This window comes from Corvus cornix, chromosome 3, assembly GCF_000738735.6.
Source record: "Corvus cornix cornix isolate S_Up_H32 chromosome 3, ASM73873v5, whole genome shotgun sequence".
In the NCBI taxonomy this organism is placed as follows: domain Eukaryota; kingdom Metazoa; phylum Chordata; class Aves; order Passeriformes; family Corvidae; genus Corvus; species Corvus cornix.
Window position 1 is genome coordinate 104,163,852 of NC_047056.1, and position 16,465 is coordinate 104,180,316.

Below are 16,465 nucleotides of genomic sequence, written 5' to 3' on the forward strand. Positions count from 1 at the left end.
GCCTAACAGTAGCTAAAAAATACCCCACAAGAGCATAAATACACCCCCAGCTTTCAAGGAGCCAGTGTCTGACTGACTTTCTCTCCCCAACTTATCTGTCATGCAACCACAAATCCTCTTACTGCCTTTAACAGGCAGGAAACCGGAAAGAGGATTCACAGATCCCAATAAAGCTGTCTGTTTCTAATGAGTTACAGAAGCTGGGTCTTTCTGAACCCTCTTCCCTGATCAAGCCCCTGACTTTTTGCTTCTTTATACACCAACATCAGCCCAGGCTTGCTCTCTTACAGTACTTGATGTCATGATAAGGAGAGACCCACCTTATTTATGCTTTAAAGCATTCCTTTTGAAGCACATGGCCTTCTAACATTCTAGCTAACACTGTCTTTAGGTGTTTCTGGGCTCACAGGCACAAATAAAAGCAGAAATGATATGGAAGTGGCTGTCTAAAGACTCAAATAGACTTTTGGCAGAAGCCAAGGCTTGAACTTCTTTAAGCTTTCCACATCATTAGAGCATTGTCAGAACATGTTTTGCTCTGGATTTAGGTGCATAGCATTTACTGAAGACATTGACATTTAAAAGAAAAAGCAAAGGAACATGCCAAGGAGAGAAAATTAATTGGGACAAAAAAAGTAAATGTCAATTTTCTTAGTTTTTCAGTATTAATAGCAAATTGTTGCTGCTTTAAGTCACAAAAACAGTAGAGTTTTAAAATACTAGCTGTCATTGAATATATAGAAAAAAAAAAAAAGATTTCTGCCTTTTTATCAGTGACCAAATATAATGAGGTTACTTATTAGCACTGACTTAACATTTATTTGAAATGTAAATAACTATCTACAGTACATTTCTGTTATTGTTCCTATTTTCCTATAAAAACAAATCACAGCAGACTTCTCTTTTCCCTTACACTTTTGTCATTCACCTGTTGAAATTGCAGAAGACATTAAGCATAAACAAAGAAGATTGATCTTCTTTCAACTTGTGTTAACAGGGATATAAAAATAACATCCCAAATACCAGGGGAAAAGCATGTGGTCATAAAATATCCACTTAAAAGGCAAAGAGGTGTCGATAAAACACTTGAAGATTTTTTTTTCTCTTTTATATATATAACCAGGAAGGCAGTTCCTGATTTTTAGTATAAACAGACACCTCTGAGGTAGAGAGAATACTACTGTCATGTCTTTAAAAGATTTTACTGATATTCAAATGGATTTTGTGTATCTCACAGGCTGCTGGAACATCTGACAAGAAGCTTTATATAAATCCTTGTCCAACCATGGAGGGAAGTGTCCTTGAATTTTCCCACATATCGAAAGGTTAATAGATAAGATGATATCTCATCCCAAAATGGCACTAAACAAAGCTTTTAGAAGAGCTGAAGAGTAGAGCCACAGTGAACCTGGACATCACCTTGCTTGTCTACAACTCTTAAAATTCCATCAACAGATAAAGCATCTCAAGGTGTTGACTAAGCTTATGAAAATAAACGAAGGTGTCTTAGACAAGATTGTAAATACCAAATTTCTATGCCTGATGATGTCCTTGAGTCTTGGTTTGAAGAGAAAAACTGAAAACCCCGGAAGCCACAACCAAGACAGGGTTAACAGTACTGAAATAGGCTGCCCAACTTCAGGCTAGGTTCTCACAGCAGTCTCTAATTGTTGCACTTTTCCCCCACACAAATCTAAGAAAGAAGGTGGCTCAGGCTGCTCAAGGCAGCCTGTGCTGTGCTGGTAGAGCACTGTCATGGGAAATGAAGATTGCCACTCACTCAGCTGGAGAAAACTCCCCATTTCTTGGGGAGACAGTCAGCATGATGTAAGACACAGGGAAATCACCACACCACCTAAAGTGCCCATGGTTGTGTTCTCTTAGGTGCAAAACCCTGGCAGCGCATTAGAGGTGTCTCCCTTTATTTCTCAATAGGTTTTTTCTGCAGACTCAGCATTACCCAGTCCTCAGCCCACAGGGTTAATGCAGGGGAAAGCACTGGGCATCAAGTCATCGACTTGACAAATCTGCTGTGAGGTGTTCTGCATTTTCCTGCTATTTCCATTTTGATGTTCCTCAATATCACAGCTCCACGGCTTTAGTCTTCATCTACAACAGGAGTAGCAAAATGAATCCTTCATCACAATAACATTCTCTACTGGAAAACAGTCTTGATATGTTCCTCATCATGAGGCCCACACAGATTTTTCCAGAAACAGCAGTAAGACATCTACTACAGATATGCTTAGCAGGCATACTGGAAGACAAACAAGACTTACAAACATGAGCTGCAATTACAGCACAAACTGTTTAGTGGGATCTCTGTACAGGTAACAACAGAGATAGCTGGAGTTGAAAAGATGTGTCTCACAAAGTGCAAATAGGTTCACAAAATACTTTCTTGCTCAAGTTAGCCTTCATAGAAATTTCTGTTGTATAATTCTCTTTAATCTAAAATTAAAAAGCAGACACCCATTGTTGTATATTTACCCTTAAGGGATCATGATTCATGCTAAGCAGTAGCTTTCATTAGAACAGGAAAATACAACATTGAATCCAAACTGTTTTCACACCACTGTTCAGACACAAAGAAGAAATCGAGAATATTTTACCCATTAAAAAAATCCAAAACAAAACACACACAGGAAAATCTGACAGGAACCCCCTAAGCATCACATTCTCTAGCAAGGAAGAATCCTTAACACTTTGCAGATAGAGTCCATGTAATAGTAATAATGACAATACAAGTCTTCACTAAAAGATTGTTTCCATTTAGGCTGACAGCATACTCAGCTAAGCAGTCACTGATGCTACTTCTGAGTGGTTTCAGCCACCTAGGGAAGGCAACTTGACATTGCAGGGCCACAACACTCCTGCAAGAATCACAGTTTACAGCTTTCCTGTCAGCAGCCACTGCAGGATCAAGGATGTTCATCCCCATCTTACTTAAAAAAAAACTCACTTTCTTTTATTGACTTTAAGCTCCTTGCAGTCCTTTGTTCATACTGAAGCTTAAAAAAAAAAAAAAAAACCCTCAAAGTGATTTACAATTAAGTTCACACCTGTTGCCATCTTCCTCCCCTACCCCAAAACAGATGCTTCTAACTGCAAAGTAACACAAGTTTCAGACATGTTAGCTAAGCAGATTAGGTCAGATGAACAAAGAGTTTAATGCTGTAGAGGAACGGAGAAGAACAACACTAATTTAACTTAGAGTTACACCCAATAGTGGTTAGCTGACCCTTTTTTCGGTAGACACTGCCAATCTATTTTTCCTGTAGATACTGCAGAAACAGATCTACTTAATTTACTTTACTTGTGAATCTAGGCTGAAGGCTATGCTTGCTTAGGCCACCCAGCTGCAACTTCATAAACCAAAGTAGTTCTTGTTTAGTCTGTCAGAAGTCAGTGCATTCAATCTGCAGGGAGAAGAGAAGTACACACAAGTCAGTTATATTGCAGCAGCAGTACACTTGGTGTTCCAGTAGTATAATTTAAGATTGACACCAACCTCTCCTGATTGTTTTTCTTCCTAACAAGCACTGGTCCAGAAGACACTTGCCCATGTGGATGTGCACTGTGGGCTGTAAGACGTTTCAGCTTTTAAGTCCCTGCACAGCATATTCTAGGACTAGAATTCTGAGACCTGACACCAGTCATTGCTGAGCAAGACTCAAGAGAGACTTGAGACATGTCTCTTTTCTTACCAAGTCTGTGTCCAGGATTGCATCTCCTTGGACAAAAAGCATCTAAAGGCTGTTGCTTAGTGTTGCAGATCACCACACTGCAGTGGAAATACAACTACAAGACAAGAATACTTAGATTAGGGAAGTCTTATTTGGAACCCCATGTATACCGACCCCAAAGGATATGAAGGTTGTAGCAAGGTGGGGGGTGGCCTCTTCTCCCAGGCAACTAGTGACAGGACAAGGGGAAAACGGCCTCAAATTGCACCAGGTTGGATATTAGGTAAAAGTTTTTTCACTGAAACAGTGGTAAAGCATTGGAACAACACCCAAGGAAAGTGGTGGAATCACTATCCCTGGAAGTGTTCAAATGATGAGTAGATGCAGCACTTGACAATACTATTTGGTGGGCATGACGGTAATCAAAGACTGGACTTTAAGATCTTGGAGGTCTGTTCCAACCTGAATGAGTCTATAATTCTGTTCTATGAACCAAACACAAGTGCCTGGTCTTTATGACCCCTGCCAGAGTGCTATTCCTTCAAGGAGGTGTCCAATAGCCCCAGGCAGCATGTGGCCAGCTGAGCCCTTACACAGCATTGGCTGCATGCACCACCCCGGGCTTGCATGTCAGGACTGCTATCAGCTCAAGATAGAACAGAGACATCTCACCTGCTCTTGTAACAGAGATGTGCCCTGGACAAAGGCGAACATCCTCACTTCAAATCTCTTTAGGTGCTGAGGAAATTTTGCTCTGAGGCTGTAATTAACTTTGTGGAAGACAGTTCTGTAGGAGTCTTTGTTGTTTTCACACCTGTTTGGGAAAGTGAGAGAAAATGTATTTAATCTAAACCTTCAACCAGATCTTCAAACACAACAAAGAGGTAAAATACTGAGGAGCTTCCCCCTCCGTTTTCCTTGGGTCATAGGGGAATGAATAGAGTCTCCCCAGTTCATGATCCCTCCCTTTGGCCACAGTCAGGGTTGCTTGTTTTTTCTTTCCAGCCAGAACTGTTAGCTAGAAGCACTTCTGGCCACTCACATGACCTGCTGCCCCCAGAAGGCACAGCCACTGTGCTGACACCAACATGTGCCCCACAGCCTAGCAGCAATTGCATCCAAGATGACTTCTACCTCTTCCCCTTTCTTCCCACCTGAGGTACAGCACCTTGCGCTGAACAGTTACCAAACAGGAGAAAAGTCCTCCTCACCCATGTATGAGGATGTGCCACTGTGGAAGGCTGTCCTGGCTTTGGGAGTTTGTAGCCCAACAGTTATCCAGGTTTAGGTCCAGTCTTGCATCTTTAGGCTGGAGCAGCTCAACTTCAAAATACAGGGCCTCCCTCAGGTATTTTACCACAGGATATTCTGATTCCTGGTAGGGCTCTGAATAGGATTTCTCTGCAAGATAGTACTGATATTAGGACTTCCTCTTTATGAAGTAAGTATTCATGAACTTTCTGCTTCACTCCTTTTCCCACTACCATTTGCTCTAGCACTGTAATAGTAAAACGTGGGACAGCATATGAATGTCAAGAAATGGAGATAGAATGGCAAGAAAGCAAGATCAGCAATGAAAGCAAAAATCTCAACTATATTCCTTGGCTCTGAGGATCCAGAAGTGAGACACTCCTTCTGCAAAAATGCATTAGAGTAAGATTTTAATTCAAAATTGTCTCAATATAGATACTGAGAAGGGAAAAATCAAGGCCACTCCAGTCAGGGTGAGTGTTTGGTTCAGGCTTCAGTCAGCCCTTTCTGCTGGCAGAGGCATCATCTTACAGTAGTAACTCATAAATGTTACCTTTGAAAAGCTTCAATGAAAGAGTGAGACAGCCAAACCCTGGTTTAATACTGGGTGGTGGGCTCTTCTTAGATTCATATCTGGCATCAACTGTCTGCTTGACTGCATACGAGCAGAGAAATTTCAGTCTGAGAAAATAGGTTTAGCATTAGATTTTTTACAACAAAAATAACATGTACAAGCTTTTTATGGGGAATGACACTTACTGGTATATGGGTGTATCATTGCCAGGTCTGAAATAGAGTACCTCGTTTTCATACGTCACAGTTGTGCCGTTGAACTGAAAGGTGTACATCATTACAAACAAGAGAGTCCCATTAGAGTCTGATTTGTGTTTGGCACAATGTCTACGTCCCTCCACTTGACTGGAAGATTGCACTGAGCAGAGTATGCTTAGAAATGGCCAGAAATTACCAGCCAGCAGACCAATGCCCACTGAACTAAAGCTGACCACAGCTAACAGCTATGCCATGGTCAAGAAGAAAGTTTATTAGCTTGAATATGACAGAACACCCTAGAAAGGGAGTACATGGGTCCTGAGAAAAACAGCTGTGTCTGTTTACTGAATCAGTTAGTAGAATGAGATGCAACAATGCAGAAGTAAGCTGCATTTATTGTGATCTGAATTTAGGCATGTTCTGATTTTTTGTTATTTTGTCTGTTTTCTATTTGTACAGTATTTGGTGGAGGAACAGTACCCACACCAGTCTTTGGCTACATAGTCATTAGCAACATCCAGCCAGCTTCTGCAAGGCATACAAGTATATCTCACCAGCATTAATTTGCATTCAAGCCCACTACTGAACAATTCAGAAGTGTCAAACAGAAGGCTAGTTTCAGAAAGCACCTCTGACCTTGAAAAAAAACACTCTTACAAAATAAGAACTTTTTCTCAACCAAACTTAGTAAGCTCAGAAAAAGAGTATAGATGTACTACTGTGCTGGTTTCAGCTATGACTTCCATGTAGCTTCTGCTCACCTCTGAACCTCTACCAGGTCTAGCAATAAACCCTACCCCAATGCAGAGTAAAATTCATGTGACTAAGTCCTTACCTTTCTACTTGTTCCACAAGTGTTCACATTGAACTTGAAAGTTGCAGTCTTCTCTGTCACCAGACTGGGTTTGCACTGTCTGTCCCTCAAGACAAGCAGAGCAGTGTCCAGGTCTTCATCACCTACCAGTTTTATTGCTGTAATAATCACAGTGCCATTGGGCAGGCACTCTGAAAGAGAAATATATATTTTCAGAAATATCAGGATTCAAGCTGCTTTTGTAGCCTAACAACAAAGATGTTCTGCATGGATTTGTTGAAAAGTTCTTTTAGCAGCTCACAAGGAGCTCTCACCCTCTTCAAAGGGATTTTTCTAGCCAAGATAGTCAGTAGACATAATACTGAAGAATAGCTTTAGAATGACTAATTTATATGCTGATTCTCCCCACATTCCACCAAATCCCCCCACCTCATTCAACTCTCAAAATAACCACAAAAACTCTTTAAAAAAGCTTCTTGATTTTGGAGGTGTGAGGGGAAGTAGTCTTTCCCACCTCCCTCCCCCATTCCCGTACTAGGCAGCATAGTCACTCCAATATTTAATTTGGCTTGCCTTGTGGCATATTAACTGGTAGGATACCTGACAAGAAAACAGAGTGCCACAGAACTCTAAAATCTAGAAACATTTCAGACTGCATGACTTAGTTTTGCAACTCAAATAGCATTAACAGCCCCAACATGCTATTACGTATTAGCTCTGAAGGTGAAAATATGCAGGAGACTGAGAAATCCCTCCTCTGAGCCAAGGTGAGGCCATCCTTCAAGGTCAAGTAGAATGAAGCCTTTATTGCAGAGGTATGAAAGCCCTAGAGATGACAATCACAGGTTAAACAAGAGAATAAACACAACCTGTTCAACTAAAGCATTCAAAATCTAAGAGGGCAGGTTATCACAAACCAAAGGTAATGATGCTTGAGCAAAGTCAAACCCACAGGATGTATCTTTTGAATCCAGAAGCTCACACAGTGAGCTTTTTCAGTTGTTTTGCAATAGAACTCACTACAAACTGCATTGCATGTATAATTGTCATTAAAGAGGCTCAGCCTTAAAGTAAATGCAGAATATGTTTCTTTCTTTCCTTGCCCATTTCTGCCAAAATTAACCAAGGAAAAAATAAGTTTTCTTACAAGGGCAGAAAACAATCCTCCATCACACCTTTGAAGACTGTCTCAAAGAAGTTTTATTTTGCTTTCAAAAATATAGTGTGTCATGTTGACATCTCACAGCTAGAACATGTCTTTCAGTTGCTACATGTTGGCAGCCTTACCTCATAGTTCACGTGGGAAGAAAGGAAAGGGACAGAGATTGCCAGGTGAGTGCCATTGTCCCTCAGACTGTAGTTGTACTTCTGTGCACCCTCTGGGGTCAAGTGCCAGTCTGAGATGAAAGGTAGCCAGTTTTGGTCCACATTCCCATGACTGATAATGAGATGAAGGTTCCTCCCATCACAAAACCCTCTTGCGCTGGGCAGTACTGCAAAACAGCCGAGACTCAGCCAGCTGCCATTGGTTTAATACAGCCCCTTGGGACTGGCAGTATCCCTGGCTGAAATTAATCCAGTTCACAGCAGAGTTCACAGCCAGCTTGGTACAGTTTTGCTCAAGTTCCACAAAGTTTACCTGCATCTTTCACAGCTGACAGTGCAATGACTGGGATGACAAAGGTCTCACTTGATGGATGGGTGACGAATATGAGCGTGACATTCAGGGTGTATGCTCTCATGGCCTCTCTCATGTACTAGGAAAATCATATTTAGACAGGAAAAATCACCAAGTGATATCATCATTTCTATACTGTGGGATGCTGCAGTGTCTTAGTACACACCTCTTTTTTAACACTTGGTGCATCAAGTGGGATTTGAATTACGTATGCTTGGCTTCCATTAGTGTATCTGGCCCTGTGTATTAGGTAGCCATGCTGAACAACTTCAGGTACAGCCACAGCAACCCCCTCAATGGTTAAGTTCACAAGTTCAACATCTGGGAGGAATGTTCCCACTGTCACATTCATTAGCCTCGCACTCAGATTTAAATCTGAAAAGGAAAAGTAGCATTAAGCTCTTAACAGTACCAAAACCTTTGGTAAATTTGATGTTCAGCTACTTACTATTTGTTATAGAAACTTCTACTTGTTCAAATGGTGTCTCTATTTCCTTGATGATAGTATGTTTGGTTAGCCCCCATTTGCTGTCTTCCCACTGGTGTTCCAAGAACAGGTTGATGCTGTATTTTGCCCCAAGCTGTCCATTGCTCACAGAAGTCTAGAATTTCAAGTCAGCACACTTTAGTATGGCGTGATTTTGCATTAAAGTTGTTGGATCATTTCAAGGTCAGCTAAAACTACAGTGCCAACCAATTGCCCTTTCTACTAAGGAATCCTGAGCTCTTGTATCCCTGCTTAGATTATCTCAATACTTCCTTTGGAAAATTATCTCCCACTCCCCAAGTTTCAAAGCAGCAGGGGACTATTTCACAGTGAAAGGGCTGCTCCTGCAAATTCAGTAGAAGTGCAGTTGCTACATTTGCCCAGGACTCAGTCCACACCAAACAACTGGATTTACATGTGTAGTCTCAGCCCATCCCAAGAGCACATGGTCTGCTGGACTAATGGGTTATTCCCATTCTTTTTAGTGGTCTCTGTAAAATACAACAGAACCCATGCATGCCTTACAGTCCAGTTAGAGCTGTCTCTAAGGAGCATACATCAGGACTAACAGATGAATGCTCCGTGTTAACCTGAGGAAATCACAAATCAATGGCTCTGTGGAGGATTCTGTCTGTGTTTGCAAGAAAAGAAATTCTTCATAAAGTGGTGATTTCAAAAGCTATCTTTAGTCAGGACTTCTGGAGTTTTTAACAAACCTTTTGTTCTCCCTCATTCCCATCTTTCATTTGAAAGGAACAAAATGAAGAAATATTCCTCATCAGAAAACAAACAAACAAACAAAAACCCCAGAATATTGCTTGCCTCACACCTAATAGAAGTCACTGACCTTGTAATAACCACCTTCTGCACCTATTGGAATCTTCATCATAATTGCATTTAATTCATTCAACAACACATATTTCCTGGAAGCCATTTCCTTGGCAGAGAGTTTGCGTAGATCCACACCAGCTTCCACAAGCACATCCTTAAAGCTAGTCACGCCAGCAGAGAGAGGTGGAATATACTTTGGGACAGTCCAGGTGATTGTTTTGTTCGCGTAGTCCACACCATCTTAGGGGCAAGGCATGAAAGCTGTCAGCTCATTAGTCATGAGTCTATCCCTGTACATTTTGGCATTGGAGAAGGGTACCACCCTCCTTACCTACAGGACATGCCACACCAGTATCCACCATCAGGATCACCCACTGGTATTTGTAAAATGTACTTGATCTCAGCACAGAAAAGGTAATTCCCTGATCCTGTAGGAAGACACCTGGTTACACCTGCACAGCCTGGCAGCTTGCTGGGCCAGAAGGCGCACACCAACCTTGACCAGCTGAACTTGGGCAGCAGTGTGTGGCACTCGCAGCAGAACCCTGGAGTCTGTGGTGTTGAGTCCATAGCCTGCACTCCAAGCATTGCTCACAAGCAGAGACCTTTTTTCTTCTGGCTGATGAAACACTACCTGCCATATTGAGGCTTCTTCTGCTTTTGCCTACTCAGTGAAATTCATCAATAGTTTAAATATGATGTTCAAAGTAACGAGTTTACTACATTGAATGATTTACTGTACTGAATTTCCCAGCAGTTTTGTTCCCCTACTTTAAATTTTGCTAGGGGGCTACCCTTCCAGCTTTTCCCACCTCACGCATACAGAAAACTTTTCATATTAAGGGCATCAGAGAATAACTAATGGCGCTAACTGTGCTGCTGCAGACTCTGCACGTAGAGAGTCCAAGAAGAAAAAAGCCTCTTCACTGTTCTTTTCTGGGCCATGGGGTCTTGAAGTTTTGGGTTTTTTTGCACAGTCCCTTGCCTGGGGAAGACTTGATTTCTTTCTTGGAGACACAGCCTACAGACAGCTGTCTGTACATCTAATCTACAAAAACATACTAAAACCACTTAGTACAGAATTTCTTCTACTCCTACTTAGGAATAAACACTTTTTGAAAGTACTGTGTGGTTATAGAATAGAAGGATGGTTGGGCCAGAGGTAGCACTAGCTTTTATTAGGAAGAAAACCAATAGTTTTACCTCTGGAAAGACAAGAGTCCAGTCCTCAGGTTCATCTTGAACAAAGTCTTTTATAGTCTGTGGAACCTCCCTCCTGACAGAAACCTGAAGGGAAAATGCATCTGTAAGGGGTTTGTGGATAGCACTTGTTTCCTTGTCTTCAACACTCTACAGGCCTTTTCCAAGGGAAACCAGCATTTCCTAGATGGAGATGTCACCATGCCTGGTACTTTACCTATAGTCTGCTTGACTTCAGTTTCTTTTTATTTTCCACCTTTCTAATTTCTATTTCCAGTTAAGACCAGAAGTTTATTCTTGACTCCCATGTCCTCTTCCAAAAGGAGTCCATTTCCCCTTCTGCACTCCTCCCCAGCAAATTCAGCAGGGAAAATTCCCTCAGGAAGCATACCTCTCTGTTGTCTCAAATAAGATTTGTTGGGGCAACATTCAGTGGGTTCAATCCATGAGCTTAACCCTTTGATTACCTTTTCCACAGCCTGATTAGCTATTAGTGCTAATACAGGTTTACAGTCATAATATAAATGTATCACTCAAGATGCATACTGTGCACTCACTCATGAGCTGCTCATGGTGGGGCAGTCTGAAGCTGCTTAGATTCTAGGAATATGTATTAGAAACAATCTAGGAGTACCTTGCAGTACTTACCTCCTTATTTTAGCACTGTCCCATAAGTACTCACCTCCATGTAGTTACTTCCACATATTAACTCTCTGGGGCTCCACGGACCATAGTGACAACTTGCACTTTTCAGATGAGTTGTAGCATTGCTCATATCAGAAGTAGGAGATGCTTTGATTTGTATAGTTACTGTGAACACATCTTTCTGCATGGACAAAGGGAGCATTTGCTCGTTAGACTGATTTTTCCCTAGTTGGGCATCACCTATCCTTGTGACCCAAAAGTAAATTACAAAACACACCCACCAGCCTCTGCACAGAAGAGCAACTCCATACTGAAGCATTATCACTTTCAACTTCATTAACTATACAAGATATATGCATGTAGGTGTATATATACACAGCAACATAAATACTTTGGGCAGCAGGTTTGTTCCTTCTGCACAGCCCCAGAAGTGTACAATAAGAAAAAAACAGACCAAACAGACCTAAGCTATAGCTGATTTTGTGTTTGATGACATAGTAGCAGTGAGCCACATACCAAAGCTTGAGTTTTTACCCTGATGTGTTTCCAGACACTAAATATTGTTAGGGCAGAGTGCAACATGGCTGCCAGATAGAATTCCCTATAGTTATCCACAAGAAAGTAGTTGCCCTTCAAGGGCACTTGTGATATACTTCATGTGTTCATCTGTAGGCCATCCAAATGACAGTAGCATGGAATATTCTCAGACCTCTGGATACATTAGAGGAGAAAGAAACTATTTTCTGCTAATAAATACGCAAGACATTATGACATCTCAGTTAATGCCCATCAATAATTTGGTCATTTCTCACATAAAGTCAGTGTACAAGAGCACTGTAGTCAAAGTGTCTGTCACAGACTTACCTCTAAGCAAGAATGGCAGCTCAGTGCAGAAGCACGGAACTCGATGCTACCCCAGGAGCTGTAAGTTACTGTATAGCCACACTGTGCTGCCATGGCCTCATCGAGCTCCCAGGCTGTGCCAGACTGATCTACAGACAAATAAACATCAAAGAGCTGTATTAACAAGTGTAATTCCTGCTCTGCAAACTCCTTGAGAAACCTGCTCTGATACAGCCCAGCTGCATCCCCTGGGCTCAGAGAATTGCAAAGTGAGGAAAGGGCTGTGATAGAGTCTACAGAAAGAAAGAAAGGTAAGATTACCAGCACACTGGGACAGGGAACAATTGCAGCTGAAGGACTGAAGACAGAAAAAACCCTAAAACCACCAACATGGAAAGATGTTAAATCCTAAAGGGGGATCAGTAAGCACAGAACAGTCAGATGGGTCATCAGTGTCAAAGTTGCCAGGATTGACAGATGGCAACAGCAACATGCGGACGCTGACCTGTGGCTGGCACAGGTTCACGTTTCTCTGATGCCTGCCCAGCAGAGTCTCTTCAGGAGACAATCTGCCAGGATGGTGAACACACTAAAGATTAGCTTGGATGTTTTCAGTATGCAAAAACCATTTTTATGATTTTGAGCTTTCTGTTGTTTTGTGTTTTAGTTGTTTTGGGCTTTTTCCTTCCAAAAATAATTGCTTTATGGTGTAAGATATATGTATCTCAGCTGCAAAGTGTCTTTGTGTGTGACTGAAGATGCCTGAGCAAAGAGCACATTTTAAGTAGGTTTTGACACAAGTTTAACCTTCTAGAAAAATGGATGGCATAGAGACCTTTTTCAAGGCCAAATTTACATTTTATACATTTTACAGCAGATGTTTATAGCCCAAAAATCAATATCACTGTGCCCTTCCAGGGCATTCTGGGATGCTTTTCACAGAAACACACCACTTGCTGGCTACTAAGTCCATAGCTAGGGGGCCCAGCTAGTTTTTCTTAAACTTCATTAAGTATATGCCACCACCAAGCTGAAGCCAAGAAGGTGAAAAGCCACTAGAGCAAAAATAAGTAATGTAGTGACAGCTCCAGCTAGTGAATTTTCAGAGTAGTGTGTACAGTTACTATAAAACATTCTTATCACAAAGAAAATCCACTATCTTTAACATGCCTAGAAGCTACCATGTACACTTCAATTTGAGCCCAAATATAGCAAAATCAAGTCTAATCATGGCTAAGTTACCAAAATACAACTCTATAGTATAGGTTATATGAAAATCAAGGTAGAAGCTATCTTTACTTACAATGAAATCCAACCTACTAAGCTCTATAATAGTAGAATAATCCAGGGAATTCTAGTATAGAAGCACCTCAGAGAATTTTAAACATTTCACTGTGTGTAATTCTCTCGTTCTTCTACATCAACTTACCAACAACAGAAAGAGATAAGTGTTTGTTCTCAAAGTATTCTGCACTCAGCGTTATCCTCAGAAGGTTTCCCAAGCACTCTGAACTCATGGGTCCTGTGTTGGATACATTGGAAGGCTGGTAAGGAGGGGACTGAAAATAAGATACAAACAAATGTGCTACTTCCCAGATTGCTTTATAAAGTCAGTGTTATGACAGTCATACATCTCTGGTCAGGAGGTGTGACAGGCTGTGTTTATACTGGCAGTAATTCCAGGGGGAAATCCAGCCCCCAAATTAGTATCCTAGTAGTAACAGTGTCTGATGATTTGGCAATGCTACCTGCAACAACCAGTCATGGAAATAGGATTTTGGAACAGGGTCAAAAAGGTACTACATTGGCTGCCCCAATGTGAACATCCCAGATAAAATAAAACAGAATATGAAAGTCCCACACACTCCTGAAAAGAGAAAAAAACTCCATCCCTATAAACCAAAAAAAATCCCGACCAATAAATCCCTACAAACAGACCACGAAATAAACAGAAACCTCCACCTTTACCCCTCTATTCATAAGAAGAGCCCAAAGTCAGTTTGGGTGGGGAGCAGCCACATAAGCTGTCCATCAGCCTACCCTGGTCACTTGCCCAAGTACTGGTACCAGAAGGCAGCTGGCTCATGCTGGGAAAGGACCACCCAGGAGCAAAGGTGATGGCTTGAGAAGCTCCAGTCCCAAGATATCACCCCAGCATACACCAGGCTATGGCTCCCAAACCTCTTACAAGCAGGAGGCAGGTACAAACTGTCCTATGTGTAGGTCTAGAGACCAGAGGCGGCTTCTAATTTGACACGAACTTCTAATAAATGGGGTTGGTTGCTTCAAATAGGAGTTTGTATGGCATCATGAGCTAACACCAACTAGACCTTTTACAATAATGGTATGTTTTAAGACCTGAGAGGATTCTTTTTCCTAGAGGGTTCAGCACTGTAGCCTGAATTTAACTAGTGATGCAATTCCCACATCAGAGATGATCACACTAAGGAGAATCAGACAGATGCTAGGGAGCATGACCCTGTTCCACCCATACTCCAAGCTACCAACTAGATTCAGTGCAGAAGCTATATAATTGCTCCAAGCTGGATAAAACCTTCTCCAGTATCTATTTACTTTGATCTTTGGGAATTGCTAATGTGTTTTATACAGGACCCACTGTGAGCAGGGCAGACAGCCCTAGAAACACCTCTCTGCACCTGCTGCTCCAGGACCAGCTCTGTTTTTTAAGGAAGCACTTTTGGCTAAGATTATTGTTTCCTCTTAGTCAAATCACTGATATCTTTATACTTTGTCCTGGTTTTGGCTGGGTTAGAGCTCATTTTTTTCCTAATAGCTAGTACAGAGCTGTATTTTGGATTCAGGGCAAGAATTATGTTGATAACAAACTGAAGTTTTGGTTGTTGCTGAGCAGTGTTTAGCACCGAGTCAAAAACTTTCCAAGTGGCTCATGCTGTGTGAGGGAGGAGGTGCACAAGAAGCCAGGAGGTAGCACAGGGGGGGACACCTGACTTGAACTGGCCAAAAGTATATTCCATACAATAGAGTGTCATGCCCTACATATAAACTGGGGGGCGTTGGCTGGGAGACACCAATCCCTGCTCAGGGACAGACTGAGTATCAGTCTTGATGAGCAACTGTACTGTGCATCACAAATTTTTCTTGCATTTTATAATTTTAAAAATTAAAATTGTGATGATAATTATTATTATCATATTTTACTTAGTGCACATTATTAAAATATTGTTCTCAATCCACAAGCCTTTTCCTGAGTCTCCTCCCCATTCCACTGGGAACAGGGAATAAGCAAACAGCTGCCTGGTACTTAGCTGCTAGCTGAGTTAACATATGATAGCTCTTACATGCTGTATGGTGACTAACAACAACTACACTCAAGAAAATAAGAATAAAGTCCTTATTGATTCATCAGTACTTGTCACCAGAATGAGGAAAGGTAGAAACATTTGCTTAATATAGTGACACGTAAATTTAAAGAGTGCAGTTTCCAACAAATCCCTGTATGTTTAAATTTTCTCAGAAAAACATGCAGGTAAGGCTGCCACAAGAGCTTCAGACTCTTCTGAAATACACACATAAGCCTAGCTATCACCCATGGAAAAGCCTGGAAACTGATGTGAAATCAGTTTCTAGCAGCATTACCTGGTTTCTCTTGAGTCCGTACTTCAGAGAATAATATTCCTATTAGGAATAACCTGTAAGAGAAGACAGGAATTAGGAGCAATTTCAACTTTGAAAACATGATAACAAATTTCTTGCTCAGAAAGTTCTCATCAGAATATTAAACTAGTCTTAAGTTTAGAGCAACAGCTCCAGACTAGAAAATTAGAAAATGGGATCTCATTAGTCATCACTGGAGAGTCAGGGAAGGTAAACCAGAAAAGTCAATATATTTAATATCTTAAGTAAGATCATTTATATTTAGCAGCCAAAGAGCTCTCACCTCTGCACCAGGTTCAGCTCCATTGCTCAGCCTCTAAGTGCTTTTTCCTTTACAGCACCACACAAAAATCTCCTTTCTCAGATTTTAATAGAAATCAAAACCTTTCTAGCACTGGGTTAAATAGAAAGGCTGCCACCTTTATACTGATGAAACCCTTTTTCAGCTGTTTATCCTTCTAATTATGAACCTGTAATTCACATCACCTGATTATTTGCTTTACTGATTAAATCTGCTCCTACTTTGGTTCCTAGGTCTGTCTATGTCTGTCAGCTCCTAACTTTCAGGTTCTCAAGGCTCATTCGGTTAGACCAGGGTGCTAATAATGCCCGGGTTGTGGGTT

The 16,465-nt window shown here is 41.3% G+C and overlaps 1 protein-coding gene across 1 annotated transcript; it reads right to left on the minus strand.

Moving 5' to 3' along the window:
* Window positions 1-3,414: 3,414 nt before the first annotated feature.
* Window positions 3,415-13,723, minus strand: LOC104685501. The gene is made up of 19 exons (XM_039568612.1): window positions 13,636-13,723; window positions 12,228-12,355; window positions 11,401-11,544; window positions 10,722-10,805; window positions 10,015-10,182; window positions 9,850-9,946; window positions 9,535-9,758; window positions 8,649-8,802; window positions 8,367-8,575; window positions 8,162-8,279; window positions 7,810-8,015; window positions 7,231-7,348; window positions 6,544-6,713; window positions 5,697-5,770; window positions 5,491-5,618; window positions 4,898-5,087; window positions 4,359-4,500; window positions 3,708-3,801; window positions 3,415-3,419 (listed from the first exon to the last, which is right to left on the minus strand). The coding sequence occupies exons 1-19, from the start codon at window positions 13,721-13,723 to the stop codon at window positions 3,415-3,417; spliced, it is 2,541 nt and encodes an 846-aa protein (XP_039424546.1).
* Window positions 13,724-16,465: the final 2,742 nt, after the last annotated feature.